This window comes from Dermacentor silvarum, chromosome 6 (assembly GCF_013339745.2).
Source record: "Dermacentor silvarum isolate Dsil-2018 chromosome 6, BIME_Dsil_1.4, whole genome shotgun sequence".
Classification (NCBI taxonomy): Eukaryota; Metazoa; Arthropoda; class Arachnida; order Ixodida; family Ixodidae; genus Dermacentor; species Dermacentor silvarum.
In genome coordinates, this window is record NC_051159.1 from 143,512,335 (window position 1) to 143,531,179 (window position 18,845).

The following is an 18,845-nucleotide window of genomic DNA, read 5'->3' on the forward strand; positions in this document are numbered from 1 at the left end:
ACGATAATTTTACTAACATTTACGCGAGACGTTTTGCTGAAGTGATTAGTGACTGAAACATCCCTGCTAATTGACGAATAAACTGATCGGCCAAACGGCATGTCTTTCTGACTCATTAATTTAAAGTCCAGTGGGGTCCACGCGAAAAAAGAAAAGAAGCAGCATGCGCGAAATCGACGCTACCAGTTGTCCCTAATTACTGGAACCTGACAGCGAAGTATTTTTATATAATCAGTTTTTGAACGATCACTTGAACGAAGAGCTGTCACGTAGTAGAGTTCGGTATGTGCGTAACACCTGGAAATTAACTTATTTTCGCTTTTAACTCATGCTGAGTGGTAGCAAGGAAGTTATAAGTACTGCTGTGTGTGTCTGCGTGTGCAGCAATCGTGGTGAAGCTTCTTAGCGCCTTCTCGGTGCCCCGGAACACAAACACCCTGCTGTACGTGTCAAGGAACACTCATTCCGAGGCGTACTGCTACCGGTTCCTGCACGGTCTTCGCTTCTTCAGCTTGTTCTGGATTGTCCTCGGCCACACGTCCATGGCATTCGACCCCGTAATCTGTAAGTATGAGACACCTATTTCTATATAAGCATATGTTCTATTCCTATTGAGAATTTTGGCAGGGTCCCGTTTTACGATAACCTTGTCATCGGTTTTCCAATTTCTCGCGTTATTTCTCTCCGTTCGATGGTCCTCCAATGGGGATCCCACGTTGAGCTAGGTTTATACAGTAACCATGCATACTCACGTGGTTCATAGATGATTTTCGGTACGATATTTCAGTAAATCGTAAATTTTATCGTGAAAGCGGCCCTGGGTGGTTTGTTTTGTTTTGTTGTGTTGAATATTTCGATAGGGGTTGGAAGGTGTCAACTAAGGATGTGCTGTGTACAGCACGAAAAAGTGGTTTACGTAGCGAATACTACGTGACATAGAAAGACGAATACTATGGTGTAGTACGTGGTTTCTGTAGACCCAGTCATCATCAAGCCGGCGGAACCATACCTACAGCGCAGAATGGCTTTCGGTCATATGTTTCTGGCTATGAGTTGTGCACGGGTCGTCGGATGTTTTTTGTTGTATTTGATTAGAAGAACTGCGTTGTCGATATGCAAACAATGAAATGTAAGAAACAGGTATCATCCCTCGGCAAGCGCAAAGTCTAGTCTTCACGAGCTATTGGCAGCATACCGTATTTTTGCCACGTGTTAAGTTTAGCGGGCAAGTCAGTGGTTGAGGCCGGATGTTTTACTGCGCCTGTATTTGCAAAGAAATAGCTTATAGCTTACATGCCACTAAAATGATTTAGGTGCGATGTCAGCTTTTGTGATTGCAATAAGCTGATTAATCTGTTTCTGTATTTTATAAGTCACTGTAGGCGTGATGGCTGGCCTTAAATAGATAAGTCGATGGACGTGCTCTAAAGCTCGAAACCGCGATAAATCAATTTCCCTATGTAGCACACTCTACAAACTCCTTTAACAGCGTGTGAAGTTGGTGGCTTTTATAACTGACAAGCCTGTTGGTCGCTTCAGTATTGGCACCGTGGCCTAAGTTGTAAGTGACAGTGTTCCACCTAAACTAGCGACGAAAGTAGCGCCACATTTTGAGCAGTTTAAAATTGAATGAGTTATTGCCTTTTTTTTTTCCGCACCACAAGGTTGTCACGTGTGAAAGAAAATAACGAAAAGGGCAGTGAACTGTGACTAAGAATGTACCACAGTAATTTAAAGTGACAAAAAAGTACAGGCGTCGGTTAAAACTTCTTGGTATTTGTGTCGTTCACAGCAAGGTTTGCCAACGTCCTCGAAGCCACGGGAAGCTGGTTCTTCTGCACCTTTTCGACGGCCTTCCTCAGCGTTGACACATTTTTCTTCCTGAGGTATGTTGACAGGAAGAAGCGCGTCTGTTCTAACGTGTATCAAAAAGTTAATTGCAGTAGTTCAGTTTTAAACTATTTTCGATTTGGGGTGAACGTATGGCCCTTGCAGCGTTAATAAAAATGAGAGATAATGTGAGAGTGCAGAAATTATGCTTAACGCAACGCTGGGCATTTGTAACCGCATGAAATAAAAGACAGCAGGAAAGACGCGGAGCATGAGAGATTTTACGGGTCAACATGCAGTGTTCGTTAGCTGAAAATTAAATTCATATATATTCTAATTAAGGTTAATGATATTTCAAAGTGTTATGGGTACGCAGGCTAGAAAGAGTGTTTTCATAAGAGCTCAGGAGGGACAGGTTTAGGCATCTGTGGTTTCAAGCCATGAAGTGGCCATCGCGCAACATTAATTAAGGGCTTAGTACCACTACACTGAGCAGTCATACCATGGATTCGTATTTAGTGGCGACGTCACGTGGAACCTTCGTGACCGTAGAAATCCTGAAGAATGTTCGATGTGTGCTTGTTTCCAATGCGTATCATCATTTAAATTTACTGTAGCATCCCTGTTTCTTTCCAGTGGTTTTCTCTTGGCTTACAACGTGCTCAAGGTTGATTTGGACGCCTGGATCATCATTGCGGTCGCATTGACTCGTCGACTTATCAGGTGTGTGTGTGTGACCAATACGCAGCTTTTTTTACACAAGCTCCAAGAAGGTACCGAATGGTCATTAAAGCAGGTTCTCAACAGCCGTTTCCATATGAAACAATCATCCGGAGAACAAAATTTGTTCGAAAATTTGTGAGATGCATGCATGTTTAAGCGTGAGTGCGCTAAATAGATTGAGGTCATGTCTACTTGTGTAGTGGCTGATACTGAGATTGCTTCCCACGTTATTTTTTCATACTGCACAGTAGCACAAGTTTGATGTGTGGGGCAAAGGAAAGTCTGATTGTATTACATACCGTCAACTATCACAATCGCTAATATGGATGTGCAGCACAGTGACAAGTTATTTCAATGTTCGGGCCCGAGACAGTTTGCGCTTTGCTTCACCGAGAGTGCGCGGGCTTCGTTTCCAGAGTCGGTGTTAGAGTACAGCTGCAGAATGGACGCGGGTAGGCTCACGCACGCTCGGTGTGACACCTGTCAGACCGAGTGTGCGTGGACGTAATCGCGTCCTTTCTACAGCTGCAATGTAACACTGACTCTCTAGGCGACCTCGCTAGGTGACGAAAAGCTTGAAATCTTCTAAATATATATGCGAGTCATTTCCTGTGGGGAACTGTGATGCGTCAGTATAGTGTCCAAAACGCACCTTCGCGCATTGTTCTCGAAGGTCTTCATGAGGGGGAAGAATAGAAGCGATATCTTCCCTGGGCTGCTATCATTGTTGCTTCGAAGCAATATTTTGAATGGTTAACAAGAGCTTTGACATGCTTTGCCGATTTCATTTACCGCAGGGTCATGGTCCCCGTCGGCTACGTAATCCTGGCTTTCTTTCTGGTGCCTCTGCTCTTCTCGGGTCCCAACTCGAAGTTACTCTTCGACAGCTACTACGAAGAAAGCAACCAGCGTTGGTGGCAGCTGCTTTTACAAGTCCGCAACTTCTACAATTCCACTGATATGGTTCGTAATATAATACAGTGCGCTTCTCTGTTTATCTGTCTATATATTCTATGAACGTGCGCTATAGAAAAATGTCAGAGGAAAGCCAGTCGAAAAAAAATCAAGAACAGGGCGATATGTGTTGTAATGCCAGGAGGATTTGTCGTCTTTTGGTCCGTAATGCAGTTGTCATGACGCAAGCTGCTATCGTAGCAATGAAATTTTCATAGTAAAATTTAACTTCCTAACGTTACACGTCAATCTTAAAATTGTTGTATGCATGACACCCTGCCGTAGCGACAAGGCCAACTCTGCCATGACAACGGGAAATTCTGTCGTCTGAAAAAGTCGTCAATCTCGGGACACAACTTTCTTGTACTTTGGAACATGGCTTTGTCAATTTCGCCATGAAAAGCTGAAAAAGAAAGGATAGCATGCAAGGCCTCTGCTTTCATGTGACGGGAGCCTTAGTAAAAAGAGAAAGCCACATTTTCTTAATCGGCTAGCTTCATGCGGTTGAGCGATTGAAGAGGTGATTGGAGGGAGTAAGGAGACTTATCTAAATAAGCTTTCCGAAAAAAGCTAGGTTCAAATTTCGGGTCAGCAAGAGGCTTAGAATATTGCTGTGATGACTCATTATCACTGACGATATGTAATTATGTTAAGAATAACACATATGAACCTCGCCATGTTCGCACTGAACCACTAGGTGCTTGAGTCAATGTAACTTAAATGAAGCTGAATATTCACAATAAACACAAAGCGGATTATTCAAATTACTACCTGGGTGCTTCGTTCATGAAATATTTTAAACAAGAGGTGTCTTTAATTATAGACCTGCTCCAAAACCTTCTGGAGGCTCTTTATTGAGCAAGGTAAACGGAAAAGTAAGATTCAAAAACTGGCGTTCATCTCTTACCGTTATCATACAGCATGTTACATTATTTCCTCTAAAATGGTAGGTGGAGTATTGCACATATCACTCCCGCTACTTCAACAAAAGGCATGCCTTTGTAACCGCCCGTACTAAACTCAGTTGTATGCGAGAGCACTGATAGGCGTATTCGTCGATCAGTTTCACTAATTTTCCTTTCACTCTTGCAGGAATGCTTCGCCCATCTTTGGTACCTGTCTACTGACTTCCAGCTGTTCTTGATCTGCATCTTGGTCTTGGCCGTTCTGAGAAAGTAAGCTTTCGTTTTATTCAGCCAGTTGGTATAGATCGAAAGTGTACCTGCGAAAATAGCAAAGTCAGGTTGAAAGCATCAGTCATTACGACTTCACAATTTAACAATTTATATTTCAGAATGACTATTATACAAGGTACAGTGCTCAGCTATCAAAACGCGATACACACAGCGCATAGCTGCCGGTGCATTTTAATGCGGCTAGCATTGTTTGGGAACTTGACCCAGTTCGCGGTGTGCCTCTATCGGTGTATGTGTGTTCGCGCCTACCTCTCCTTTATCCAACTTGGGTCAATGGGTATCCATGGGAGACCATCGGGCAGCTGTGCGCAGGGAGCCGGGTTTGAAGCCAACTGTCGGGCCAACTTCCATGGATCCCTCTGTATGTGGCACTGAGTACGTGCCACTGTTTAATTAATTTGTTTCCAGCCCTGGAAACAGCTTCATGTTACTAACCCTCAGAGAAAAATAAATGTATGACAAAGAAGTCTGGCACGGCTGTGGACGACACGAAGGACGCCGACAGGAAGACACAAGTGCGTAGGCTTAGCCAGGCGCACCAGGAACAGCGTCGAGCCCGAGCCCCACTTCAGTAGCGCTGGCAATCCGGCTGCGGAGCTCTGCACGGCGTACTTCTTCTTCCTTACATCTTCCCCCCTCGCTGAAGACGGAGCCGCACAGGAGGCCTAAGGCGTCGTAAGGACGAAGGGCTCGTGATACGGCTTGAGCCGATCGACATGGACAGTTTCGCGGCTCCGGCGACGCAGGTCCGTAGGGGGCGTCAGAGGTTCGATGACGTAGTTCACCGGAGAAGTTTGCTGTAGAACCCGGTAGGGTCCATGGTATCGGGATACAAACTTGGAGGAGACACCTGGTGTTGAAGTAGGAGGCACCCACAACCAAACGAGAGCGTCAGGCGAAAACTGGTTGTGGGGGCGCCCGTCGTCATGACGAAATTTCTGTAGCGCTTGTTCTTGCGTTGTTAGAGAGCGAGCTAGTTGCCGACATTCTTCTGCATACCGGGCGGCTTCGGAAACCGGTGTACCCTCTGATAAGTCGGGACGGTAAGGAAGAATAGTGTCAATCGGAAATGACGGTTCTCGGCCGTATAGAAGAAAGAAGGGAGAAAAGCCCGTCGTTGCCTGGGGTGCCGTATTGTAGGCGTACGTGACATAGGGAAGGATGAGGTCCCAGTTTGTGTGGTTGGAGGCGACATACATCGAAAGCATGTCGCCAAGAGTTCGGTTAAACCGCTCTGTCAATCCATTTGTTTGCGGGTGATATGCGGTGGTACAGCGATGAATAATGCGGCATTCAGTGAGAAGTTCTTGAATGACATCGGCGAGAAAGACGCGACCTCGGTCGCTCAGGAGTTCGCGGGGGGCGCCGTGACGGAGAACGAAGCGTTGAAGCAGGAAGGAGGCAACGTCACGAGCTGTCGCGGCTGGTAGAGCGGCCGTTTCTGCATACCTCGTGAGGTGGTCTATGGCTACAATGACCCAGCGATTGCCAGCAGCTGTGTATGGCAGAGGCCCGTATAGGTCTATTCCAACGCGGTCAAAGGGTCGCGAAGGGCACGGTAAAGGTTGCATTGGTCCAGAAGAGCGGCAAGGATCAGGCTTGCGGCGTTGACATTCTGTGCAAGAGCGAATGTACTTTTGCACAAATGTGTACATACCGCGCCAATAAAACCTATGACGTAGTCTGGTGTAGGTCTTGAAGAGACCAGCGTGTGCACACTGAGGGTCGGCGTGGAAAGCGGCGCATACATCAGTGCGGAGCTGCCGGGGTATGACAAGCAGCCATTTGCGGCCGTCGGAACTGTAGTTACGGCGATAGACGATTCCGTCGCGGATGGCGAAGTGCGAAGCTTGTCGGCGGAGCGCTCGGGATGGTGGGCGTGCAGGTGAATCAGAGATGTAATCTATCAAAGATGAAATCCAGGAGTCCTTGCGCTGCTCCAAAGCCATGTCGACAGAAGCGAATGGGGGAACTGGGTCATCTAAAACGGAGACACTGACAATTTCGGCGTGGACAGGCGAGCGCGAAAGAGCATCGGCATCGGCGTGCTTCTTGCCGGAGCGGTAGACAACACGGATGTCGTACTCTTGGAGCCTCAGTGCCCACCGGGCAAGGCGGCCGCAGGGATCCTTGAGGGACGACAACCAGCAAAGTGCGTGGTGATCGGTAACGACATCGAAGGACCGGCCGTACAGGTATGGGCGAAACTTTGTAATGGCCCAGATGATCGCGAGGCATTCTTTTTCAGTGACTGAATAATTCGCCTCAGCTTTGGTGAGAGTGCGGCTCGCGTAAGCAACAACATATTCCTGGTAGCCGGGCTTTCGCTGGGCGAGCACAGCGCCAAGACCAACGCCGCTAGCATCCGTATGGATTTCCGTGGGAGCAGTGGGATCGAAATGGCGCAGTATCGGTGGTGTTGTAAGCAGGCGCCGTAGCGTCGCGAAGGCCTCGTCGCAAGGCGGTGACCATGCGGAAAGATTGGGGTCTCCCCGAAGAAGCTCTGTCAGCGGTGCCATAATCGAAGCGAAATTTCGAATGAAGCGGCGGAAGTACGAGCAGAGGCCAATGAAACTACGCAAGTCTTTTAGAGTCGTCGGCCTTGGGAATTCTTTAACAGCACGGAGCTTTGTGGCATCGGGGAGAACGCCATCCTTCGATACGACATGTCCGAGAATTGTCAGCTTTCGTGCCCCAAAGTGACATTTTTTCAGGTTGAGTTGGAGGCCAGCGTCACTGAGACAGCGTAAAACCTGCTCCAAGCGATGAAGGTGAGTAGGAAAATCTGGTGCAAACACTACTACATCATCCAAATAACACAAGCACGTGTTCCATTTGAGGCCTCGAAGAATAGTATCCATCATCCGCTCAAAAGTGGCGGGTGCGTTGCAAAGGCCGAATGGCATCACACGAAATTCGTATAAGCCATCTGGTGTGATGAAAGCAGTTTTAGGCTTATCGTCTGCAGCCATAGGCACTTGCCAATAACCAGAGCGTAGATCGAGGGAGGAAAAGAACTCTGCGCCTTGTAAGCAGTCTAAGGCATCATCAATCCGCGGCAATGGATAAACATCCTTTCGAGTTATTTTGTTTAGGCGACGGTAATCCACGCAAAAGCGGATCGAGCCATCCTTCTTTTTAACCAAAACAACTGGCGATGCCCATGGACTGTCGGACGGTTCAATGACACCACGCTGCAGCATTTCACCTACTTGCTCATCAATGACGCGTCGTTCTGTCGACGATACGCGGTATGGTCGCTGCCGTAGCGGTGAGTGAGCACCAGTGTCAATCCGGTGACATACAGTCGTCGTTCGACCCAGGGAAGAGCTATGGCTGTCAAAAGCAGGGCGAAATTTCTCGAGGAGACGGAGAAGGTCATGGCGTTGCTTGGGGTTTAAGGCGCTGTCGATGACGTGACTGAAAACGTCTTCAGGCGATGAGGCAGGTGCGGGACTACCGGAGAGGGTGTTGACCTCGGACGAACCAAGAAGTTCCAACGTGGTAATGGTGTCGTAAGGCTCCACAGTGCCGAGAGATTCACCGCGAAGCAACGTAATCGGGAATGGGAAGTGGTTGCATACAGGAAGGTGAGTCGCGCCTGCTTGAAGGCCAAGCAGCGCGGTTGGCAGTGGTGAGATGTGGCGATGAACGAAAGCAGTGGAAGGTGTGAAGAGTACGGTAGAGTCGCAGGCAACGGAACAGGACACAGGTGCCAGAACGGATGCGTGCGGAGGTATCTGGAGGTCGTCAGTGAGGGACAACTTGGTGCGGGAAAGCGAAACGTCGTCAGATATGGCATTTCCAAGCGAAGAGAAGGCGACTTCTGCACGGGAGCAATCAATAACAGCTTGGTGACGGGAGAGAAAATCCCAACCTAAAATAATATCGTGGGAACAGTGGGGAAGAACGACGAACTCGACGAAGTAGAGCACTCCTTGAATTTCAAGTCTGGCGGTGCACGCAGCCACTGGCTGGACGTGCTGTGCTGTGGCCGTGCGGAGTAATGGACCGAAGAAAGGCGTCGTGACTTTTCGTATGGAGCGGCATAGTTTTTCGGCAATCACAGATATGGCGGCACCTGTGTCAATGAGGGCAAGCACAGAGACACCTTCAACAGCGACATCAATAACGTTGGGCGGCGAAAGAAGAGGGCTTGAGCGTTGCGACGATGACGCAGTTCTTGCCTCGGGAACTGCGCCACTTAGTTTTCCGTGTCAGCGGTAGAGGGACGTCGACGCATCGGGGAGAGCGAGCGACGACGAGGAGAAGGAGAACGGCGGTCAGAAACTGGGCGATGGCTTGGGCGGGGAAGGGGTAAATCGCGGTCTGGAGCGTAAGGCAATGAATGGTCGTACGCTGCTGTGCGTGGGTCGTCACGTGGATGAAGTGGACGGCGGCGGCACAGGCGTGCAACGTGTCCGGCAATACCACAGGAATAGCAGATGGGCCGATTGTCCGCTGTGCGCCAAGGATTTACTCGATGCACCGGAGGTCGTGAGGGCGTGGAGGTAAAAACAGGGCTAGGCATCGGGGGCGGAGCCCGGAACGTCGGTGGGCGTGGTCGTGCGACGGCGTCGGCGTAAGTCAATGGGGTGGTGAGTTGAGGCGCCCGCTCCAGAGGAAGAACTTCGGACACTTGTTCTTCTATAACGTGTCGTAGGGTCGGACTAAGGGACGAACTTGACTCCGGCGGGTTGTTGGAGATAAGGGAGAGCTGGCGAGCAACTTCTTCCCGGACGAATGCCTTGATCTGCGAGAGGAGGGTGGAATCTGGAAAAGGGGAGGTCAAGCCGGACAACGATTCCTGATGGGGATTAGGGCGGCGGGTGAGGAGGCGTTGACGGCGTAGCTCGTCATAGCTTTGGCATAGTTCAATGACTTGGGCAACCGTAGAGGGGTTCTTTGAGATCAGCATTTGAAACGCGTCCTCGTCGATGCCCTTCAGTATTTGTTTGATTTTATTGCCCTCAAGCATGGATGCATCGACGCGTTTGCAGAGATCGATGACATCTTCAATGTAGCTGGTAAAGGTCTCACCAGGCTGCTGAGCGCGCGACTGCAGACGCTGTTCGGCACGAAGCTTTTGAACAGCAGGACGGCCGAAGACCTCGCTGAACTTCGTCTTGAACACGGTCCAGCTTGAGACTTCGCTTTCGTGGTTTCGAAACCACAAGTGGGCAATTCCGGTGAGGTAAAATGGGACGGTGGTCAATTTCGTGATGTCATCCCATTTGTTGCTGCGACTCACGCGTTCGTATGATGACAGCCAGTCATCAACGTCGTGGTCATCACTGCCGCTAAAGATGGGAGGGTCCCGCTGACGGAGTGTGCCGGGGCATACGGAGGACTGGGGAGCAGCTGGTGGTAAGCTCGTGGCGCTTGCGGAGGTCATGGTAGCAGGGAGAATCCGGCTGCGCAATTCCAGGATGACAGAAGACCCAGCAAACCTCCACCAAATATGACAAAGAAGTCTGGCACGGCTGTGGACGACACGAAGGACGCCGACAGGAAGACACAACTGCGTAGGCTTAGCCAGGCGCACCAGGAACAGCGTCGAGCCCGAGCCCCACTTCAGTAGCGCTGGCAATCCGGCTGCGGAGCTCTGCACGGCGTACTTCTTCTTCCTTACAAATGAAATGAAATTAAGCGAGTCACTGGGTATGGTGCGAATGCATATGTGCCGCTCTTCAATTAACCTCTTTGCACAATGAACAATCAATGAACAATGAATATATATATATAATGCCAATTTTGTATGAATTTATAATTGAACGCGCGCCACGCGCGAACATCGTGACGGTGTTGCTAGATGGCATAGTGCGTCCAGAGGGGAAGCGCAAGAGTCTGCATATGCACCTCATACGTGACGCGTTTCGGCGGTGACAATACGCTGTGTCGTTACATTGTTTCGATGCTCATCGCATTAGCGTCGACATTCGTCGTGAGATTGTTTCTGCCTGAATGTTAGCGCCGCCGGTTTGCTCTGGGGGGACCACGACCTCATGCATTGTGGGATACGATGAAAGCGAGTCCCTTTGTGAGGCATTTTGACTGTATTTATCTCTCCAGCGCTCACTGGCGGTGCAAGAAGCACCGGCCGCCATGGGCACCGAATGTCACGTTTCAATCGCTGAGCACTGTATGTAGGTTAAGGGATCTAGAAGAAAGATTAAAAGACGACACGCACGTTATTGCGCTGCTGTGCTGATGTTTTGATCCTGAATGCGAAAATAAACAGGGATGTAATGCAAGTGAATATCTATATAGCTAAATTTGGCTTCATACTGGTGGAAATTAATCAGCGTTACTGCACACAGGAGTTTACGCTTTGAAAAATAAAACCGCGTCAACCATGGCGCTTGTCTACAACTCGTTGACGCCACAACAATCCTGTGTGCGTTTTTGCAGGCGGCAATCTTGGATGATGTGGACCTTCCTGGGCCTCTCACTCTTCTGTAGCGCATTCTCTGCCTGGCAAATGCAGACAGGAAGATACCTGCCGGTCATCCCCTCGGTGGTCGCAGATCTCACGTAAGTGTAAAAGAAAGTGCTAAATTCGTGTCTTACAAAAAGAAAAGAGAAATTGCAAGGGATAATGCAAAATTATGTGGGCATTTCTTTTCGTACTACAGAGGCACACTCGTGTGGGGGAAGGCACTCAGTAGAATACAATTACAGAAAAGCAGCAGGGGAGTGGGACTCATGTGATATTCGACGGACAATGCAAAGAGCGTGAAGGGTAGGTTGTTTCACATGTCTAACATGTGAGGATAAGCATCGCGTTTTTTCGAAGTACACATTAGCATCTTTCATTTCATTGACTCTGGGAAATAATAATAATACTTTGTCTCATACGCCTCTACTGACTTTGTTCTTTGCACACCTCTTATGGCACTGTTGTTTAGCAGGTCAGTCGCGTTTATCCCACAGGCCAAGCTTATCAGCTCACCTAAAGACATGTAACTGCGTAAATGTTATTATATAAATTTAAAAATGCGAAAGCATGTAGACCATATGTGATATCTGAGTTTGTTACGACAGAGATCTTAATCTTGGTTGTCGTTTTATTGCTGATCTGGTGAAAAATAGCATGGCTTTATGTAAATGATGACATTCTCTTTTACATAAAAGAAAGAGAGGGGTTTCACTTATTTCATGTTTGTATATTTCTGTCGGGATGTCACAATGCAGTCCCTGACTACGGAACCTACTTCTGGATATCATATCTTGTCGTACTCTAATTCTGAACTAATAAAATATGTTTTGATTTGAGGCTTACACGGAAGGTAAGCTAAAAAGATTGCACAACGGGTATGAGAGAATATCTATCATGGAATGTACAGGATCGTGCATACTAAGCTGAGGATGCAGAATAAGCTGCAGGAAGCACTGTGGAGAGCGGTAAAGAAATAAAGAAAAATAATCGTGTGGGCAAGCGAAACATGTGGAGGCACAAGCGGGCCCTCAAGCTGGCCCTCATGCACAAGCTGGTCCTTCACTTGGAAGTTGAGGCCCCACAGCTAATCGCTGTGGAACTTACAATGATGCATTGTCATTGCGAACGTTTTAAATATAGATGGGTGGTGCTGGGTTCTCGGAACTGGCTCCCAAGACGACTGCCGGCAGTTCGTAGTGTTTCGTTGACCCTCATGCAATATTCGTTCAAGTAGCATGTGATGAGGTCATCGCAAAGAGCAGCTGTAACAGGGCAGGCGTAACGTGCCCATGCGTCTCCTGGCATAGATGTTCCGAAAACGCGCCGTTTGAATAGCCGAAATTTTTGTTTGTCATCGCAAAACTGACTTTTTATTGTCTATCTTTATTTTTATAACGCTTGCAGGACTATGGCAGATACGTTCAACGATGTCTACATGATGGCAACGTTCCATGGAGCGAGCTACTTCTTGGGATGTGTCACCGTTCTCATTCTGCAGAAGTACAAGAAGGCTGAGATGTCGCGGGTACGTGTCTGGGTGCATAAAAATATGCTTCATGGAAGTGAAAACGTGGGTCGAGGGAAAACATATTTAGAGTCACCACAGAAAGCCGCGCACACAGGCCAAGTGGTCTGAGCACAGAAATTTAAAAGAACTCACCCGCAGTAGTTAGGAAAAGTCGTTTCGCCTTACCTAAGACTGTGAAGATTGAATATAGTGAAGCTAAAATACTTTTGAGCTAAATGAGCTACTAAATATACTAAAATACTAAAATATACTAATATATAATATACTAATATAATAAGTATATATAATATACTATATATAATAAAATATAAAATATACTAAAAATACTAAAATGAGCTAAAGTTGTTTATCTTTCACTGTTACATACACAGGCCACCGAGGTCGTGCTGTGGTGCGCCAGTATTGCCTGTGCGCTCACGTGCATCTTAGCTCGTCGTCACTGGAACGCCGGCATCGTGAACCCGGGTGCTTGGGAGGACGTGGCGTTCGCCTTCTTCGACCGACTGCTCTGGTCGGGTTTCCTCAGCTGGCTGGTCATTGCCTGTGCCCGCGGACGAGGAGGTGAGTGCATTGAAGTTAGATTTTGTGGCAAAATGTTGGAAGTGCAGAATACGTATAATGATTTGACGGGAGAAAGGCACACCAGTGTCGACATAGCCAGGTGGCCCTTACAGGAAACAGAAAGTGCGTTTAGTACATGTTGCGGTGGTGTCTAAATGGTACTTCATTTGCGCTGCGAATTTAAAGCTGTGCTTACAGAAGCGAGGATCCTAATGAAGGTACCGGAATCAAAGCAAGGTGTAGCCATAGAGGTTAGTGCAACTGTTTCTCGGTCGTGTTGATTCGCTGCAGCACAATACTGCGATGTTTTGTTGGACTTGGCCGGCAGTCTACATCACTGCAATTTTAGCTGCAATAATTGTAGATACATTGAACTAATTGGTTATGTAGCTGTTAGAGGCGTTGGTTTTGTTAGGAGTCGGTTCGGCGTTCGGGTCAAGCCGGAACATTCGACCTGGTTTTCCGGTCGCCTGCCGCAAACATCAACTCTCAAGAACGGTTTTTTTTGCGGTGCTCATTGCTGCAAAGCTGACTGCTTTTTTGTTCATCTGTTTTCCACCGCGTTGCTGTAAAGCCGGCATCTTGCCCCCAGTACCGTATGGGGCGCTTACATGCAGCCAGTTTTGTGTACTTTGTTTGGAAACTCATGTGCTGTTCACTTGCAGGCTTTGTCTGCACTTTCCTGTCGTGGGGCGCTTTTGTGCCTCTGAGCCGGCTATCGTTCGGCGTGTACCTCGTGCACCTGCCGTACTTCGTGGTCATGTGCTTCGTCTCAAGGGAACGGATTTACTACTCTATGCTCGGAGTCGTAAGTAGTGTGCCACTTGAAATTCCCTGTTTGTCCACCTGAGACCACAATAATAGATGTTTGGCAACGAATAAGAACAGACCCAAGGGCCCTGTCGTAATGCGTTTTGATGCGTTTGTTTGTCGTTTGGAGCGTTCGTGTGATTAGGAATAGCATAGATTCCGCCTACACGCCCAGTTACTCTTTCCGTTGTTGTTAGTGCATCCTTGACAGTCAAAGCAAACTGTGAAGACCGATCACGACACGTGGGTGCAAAGATACTTTCCTTATAAAAAAGAAATACCATCAACATAAATTGGTGCACCCACAAGCAGACTTTGTGAAAAGTAGAAACTTTGTGCAGAATTGTAAAGGCCTGAGAAGTATGGTCTTCTTTGATCTCCACTCTCCATCAAAAGCTTTCGGAACACGAGATGCGAGTAAAATCTAAATTTCGTCATAGCCTAGGCACGGGTCCTTGAACTGAACGCTAGAGTTGATACTTCTCCATACTATCATCACAATCCTGACCTACATTTCACACTTTGGGGTGAAGTAGCGCGAAAATTTAACTTATTCTCATTTTTCGAGTTCCGAAATATTCTGAGGGCGGCTAGCCTTTCTATTTTGTCTCACCACGTACTTTCGTGGTGATACAAAATACTGTAATCTATAAGAGTAGTTTCTTTTTAGAGCTCCGTCTTCTGCAGCTTACTTATATATATATATATTTGTGCTTTGGACAGCAACCGACGTATAAAGCCACCTGATAGGAGTACTTGAACATTATCACGAATTCGCGGCATTCACCAGAAAAATTTGTAGAGTTCCGATCCTTCGTGCTTCATTACTAGTAAAACAATGATTTATGACAAGCAAAAACTCTTATACGTACAACGAAACAAATAGATAATCCTTCGTTTATGTTCCCATTTGAGGAACTGATACATGAAAGACATCATAAGTGACTTCTCGCACTCTTCGGACGTAATAAGCGTATGTTTGTTGGCGGTTCTTATGTCTCATACGACCGCTTCGTCAATTATTATTACGTTTCGGGACAAATTCGGGGCTCCGATGCAAGTTGAACTGCATATACATTTCACACCAACCATGCCGTGGCCCGCCGACCTTTACCTCCACACGAGAATCGTTCGCCGTTGGAAGCGAGTGCCTAATCACATCAGTTCGTCCTTCCAAGATGACATGATAAATACGTTCCTAATTTTTGTTTTTATTTCAACGCGCAGATATCGACGACGTTCTCGATCTTCGTGTGGAGCTGCCTGATGAGTTACTGCCTGTTTATCCTGTGCGAGTGCCCAACGGGCGTCATCGAGAAGACATTCCTGGCCTTTAATGGAATAGAGAAGACTGTGCACGGACACCATCAGCCTAAGCGCGGTGGTGCGGCCGGCATCAAGGATTGGGCCGCCGCAAACGGCAAGAAGACGCACCACATCATACCTACGGTCGTCGTGGGCCAGGAGCCATCTTCGCCGGCAACCGACGCTGGCACTGCGCCACAGGAGATCACGCCGCAGTCGTGCCGGTTATGAGCCATTAGGACACTGCAAATATCACTCCAGCCCATCGACATGAACAGTTTTTCACATCTGCGACGAGAAACTCCCGTGGCATGCTCTTCGTAATCACACATTTCCCGTGGTGTCCACGTGCCTACGACCTCGACGTGCCTACGACCTCGTCGTGCGACCCCATCGATTCGCTCACGGACTTAAGGCGTGTGTGCATGTATTTGTGTATGCGGGTTGTACACCTGACCGGAGGGGTGGACACCCCGAAGCCAAAGAAGAGCCAGTGAAATAACGCAAAGTGACGTTCACGTGATAAGGTAGACTTTGCCGGCATTTTTGAACACTTGCCATTGGCAATTGTTGACGGCGTGTACTCTTCACCTGTGCTGTGAAATAACTTAGAATGGGTACCTTTCTATGGTTCTCACGCTACAGACGTCATCCAAGTTCTTTGCCCGAACATTCAGAAAGCAGGATATTCAGGAGGCATGGTTTCGCAATACGAAATGTATTGCGAAAGTCGGGAAGGGTTGAGATGTAGCAAGTACATCTGTTGCTCTCACTAGAGCTCTCGCTTTTTACAAATGTTACGCGCTACTATGTCAAGAAGGGATAACGAAGGTAGACCTGTCCTTGCCAAACAGTGTGAGCAATAATTCGCTCATTCATGACATTCAGTGTAGGTCAGCATTTAATTCATGACGGGGCTAGCGGCCACAGCCACAAGCAGTGGTGGCGCGGCGATCTTCAACGTCACTGCCGAATTTACAAATAATAAATGGAAAAGAAGCGGTAATCACAATTATATTAAGTGGTGGCTCTGTCTAAAAGAAAACTCGGTTCTCCTTTGACCTTTAGTAAACACTGGACAGGTGAGTGAGGATCCACTTCTAGCATGGTGAGGCAGTGCAACTCGGCGAAACTATGGGAGCGCAAAGGCAGCTCAGAGACTCACATATTTGTGGTGTCATAATAGCGCCGCCCTTGTAAAATTATCATAACTGTGAGGTCATCGTAATATGGTCCAATTAGCATGGCTCCTTTGGGGTGTGATATCTGATCATGCTATTTGTAGTCAGTTCTTATCACGTGAGATATTGAAGTTCGTTGTGATTGGTGTGGTTTGCTTAGGATGTAGGGCGGCCACTTCGTCACTTTGAGTCCTCAAAATAGGGTGCTTCACGTCTAGTGACGCCTAAAAAATTGTTATCGTAGCTCTTGTATTTTCAACCGTGCATACCATGCACAATGTCATGTTCTGTCTTTGTGAACGTTATAATTGCTTAGTGCCGTATTATTTAATATAGGAGCATAGTTTAAAAAGCTACTTAAAATCTGCTAGTTCAATGCGAGTCTCTTGTGCTTTACAAATAAGGGATTCGCTTGGCTCCTTGTGCTGCCTGTACACTGAGCGCTGGAAAGAAAAAAAAAAATCCTGGACCTTCAAATGAGGACGAAAGAACACTGAACAAAAGTATACCATCTCATGTCACATGGCAACAAAACTATATACAGGGTATTCATCAAACTCCCAATGTTGCATGTATTTAATCGCATACGATGGTTAAAAGACACATGTAATGCGGATGGTGTTGCTACCGATGACGGACAATAATGCTCCATCGATAACGGCGTGTTCTGAATGTGCACTAGTCTTTCTAATTCCAACACACCTAGGAGCACTCGTTTCTTGAGGTTTTCTGGCATGCCGCTTGTTAAACCTCAATGGTTACCCCAATTAGTGAAATGGTTTCAATGAAACACTCATAGATGAAACCGGCTTTATATTTGATAGCTTAGTCGGATTTATTAAATGCCGCAAGTTACTATGCCCTAGCATCATCGTGAATATCTTGTACATATAGAACACTTTTGTAAAAATTTCTTGTCCATTGAAAATGCTCAGTGAAATAAACTTGAATATACGACTGCAATTGTTGCCTTCTTTTCTTTGTAACAATGACGTCAGCCATAGCAGTTCCATTTTATGCTGTTATTTTACTGGAACTCGCATTTCGTTATTGCATTATTCTACTGTAGCTGAACAGATTCATGCAACAGAGTTCCCTAGATATCTCAGCTGTTCAGACGTACAGGTAAGAAGTTTGATTTCAGGGTCGAAGGTTGAAACTAAGTTTTACGCTGATACGTCCACGACGACAAAATTATGCAAATCCAACGTACACATCTTCGAAAGTATATGAAGCGAAGCTTTCGTGAAGCGGTTAATCAAAGGCTATGAATTCTCGCATTCCATTCCTGCGTCCTTGGCAGCAAAGGAAACTAGCGTGCGCGCTTGTAATCTCGTGCAGCCGTTCTGCGCAATGTGACACACGCAGCGATCATCTCAAAGATATAGTTGACATTGGTACCATAGAAGCACACGCGCGATTGTGGCCTAATGTTCAGAGCACCATGTTGCTGTGCTATGGGACCGAAGCTTGATCCCACCACCGGTTACGCAATCCAATTTTTCAAGCGAAGCTTGCATTGCGTTAGAGATTTCGGTGGCGGCGTAGTCACGCAAAAAGTCACGTGTCGTACCCGCATTGTCAAAAAGTCTTACCCGCATTGGATACACGGGCATGAGCCAGGAATATGCGGGTATGACCCAGGGGCAAGGAAAGAAGGAATGAAGGAAGGAAAGAAAGAGCATGTGTAGGGAAAACTGCGCCGGCGCAGGTTCACGGGACGCGTGCAAGGGATCAGGGTCGTTTGGTGTATTGCGGGGAGGGAAAGGGAAAGAAAGGGGGTTGGCACGCGCTCCACCGGGCTTCCCTCGCCTCAGATCAGTTTCGGCGCCCGGGCGCCCGGTTGGGTAGGCCCAGCGTGGTGCTTTCCGCCGAGGAGCAGGCTGTGTTTGAGCAACGGCAACGCGAACTCGCTCAGGGAAAGGGCTCGTCGTCAACGTGCCGATTCTAGCGGGATGGCTTCCCGAAGCCCAGGCGAAACGTCAGCGAAGAACCACGGACCCCGAGTTGTGGGAGCACGATGTTGAGGCCAAACGTCAGCGAAGAGCCGCAGACCCTGAGTTTAGGGCAAACGAAGCGTAACGCCTGCGACAGCGTCGTCTTGCCACCAAGCTTCGCTTACCCCCATTTCCTCGACAGGGCAAGGGCTCTGAATTTTTTTTCCAAGTATAAGCTTTTTCTTTTTATTAGTAAAGAGAATTGAAGAATTCAGAATTAATAAGCTCTACCAAAAGATCCCGAAATCTAGGACTTCATGAGTGCTCTACGTCAGTGGTGACGTGGTCTTGAATCTAGAAGTGCAAAAAGAATCTTCGTTT

At 47.6% G+C, this 18,845-nt stretch overlaps 1 protein-coding gene across 1 annotated transcript in view; it reads left to right on the top strand.

Moving 5' to 3' along the window:
- The window catches only part of LOC119456124 (nose resistant to fluoxetine protein 6), a 38,693-nt gene extending 21,308 nt beyond the window's left edge, over positions 1–17,385 (top strand). Inside the window, exons 6-15 of the mRNA XM_037717728.2 lie at positions 385–564; positions 1,793–1,886; positions 2,467–2,553; positions 3,351–3,516; positions 4,600–4,682; positions 11,115–11,237; positions 12,547–12,667; positions 13,042–13,231; positions 13,897–14,039; positions 15,269–17,385. Coding sequence (XP_037573656.1) covers positions 385–564; positions 1,793–1,886; positions 2,467–2,553; positions 3,351–3,516; positions 4,600–4,682; positions 11,115–11,237; positions 12,547–12,667; positions 13,042–13,231; positions 13,897–14,039; positions 15,269–15,577 — 1,496 coding nt within the window. The 3' untranslated portion in view covers positions 15,578–17,385. The remainder of the gene's footprint in view (positions 1–384; positions 565–1,792; positions 1,887–2,466; positions 2,554–3,350; positions 3,517–4,599; positions 4,683–11,114; positions 11,238–12,546; positions 12,668–13,041; positions 13,232–13,896; positions 14,040–15,268) is intronic.
- The last annotated feature ends 1,460 nt before the right edge of the window (positions 17,386–18,845 follow it).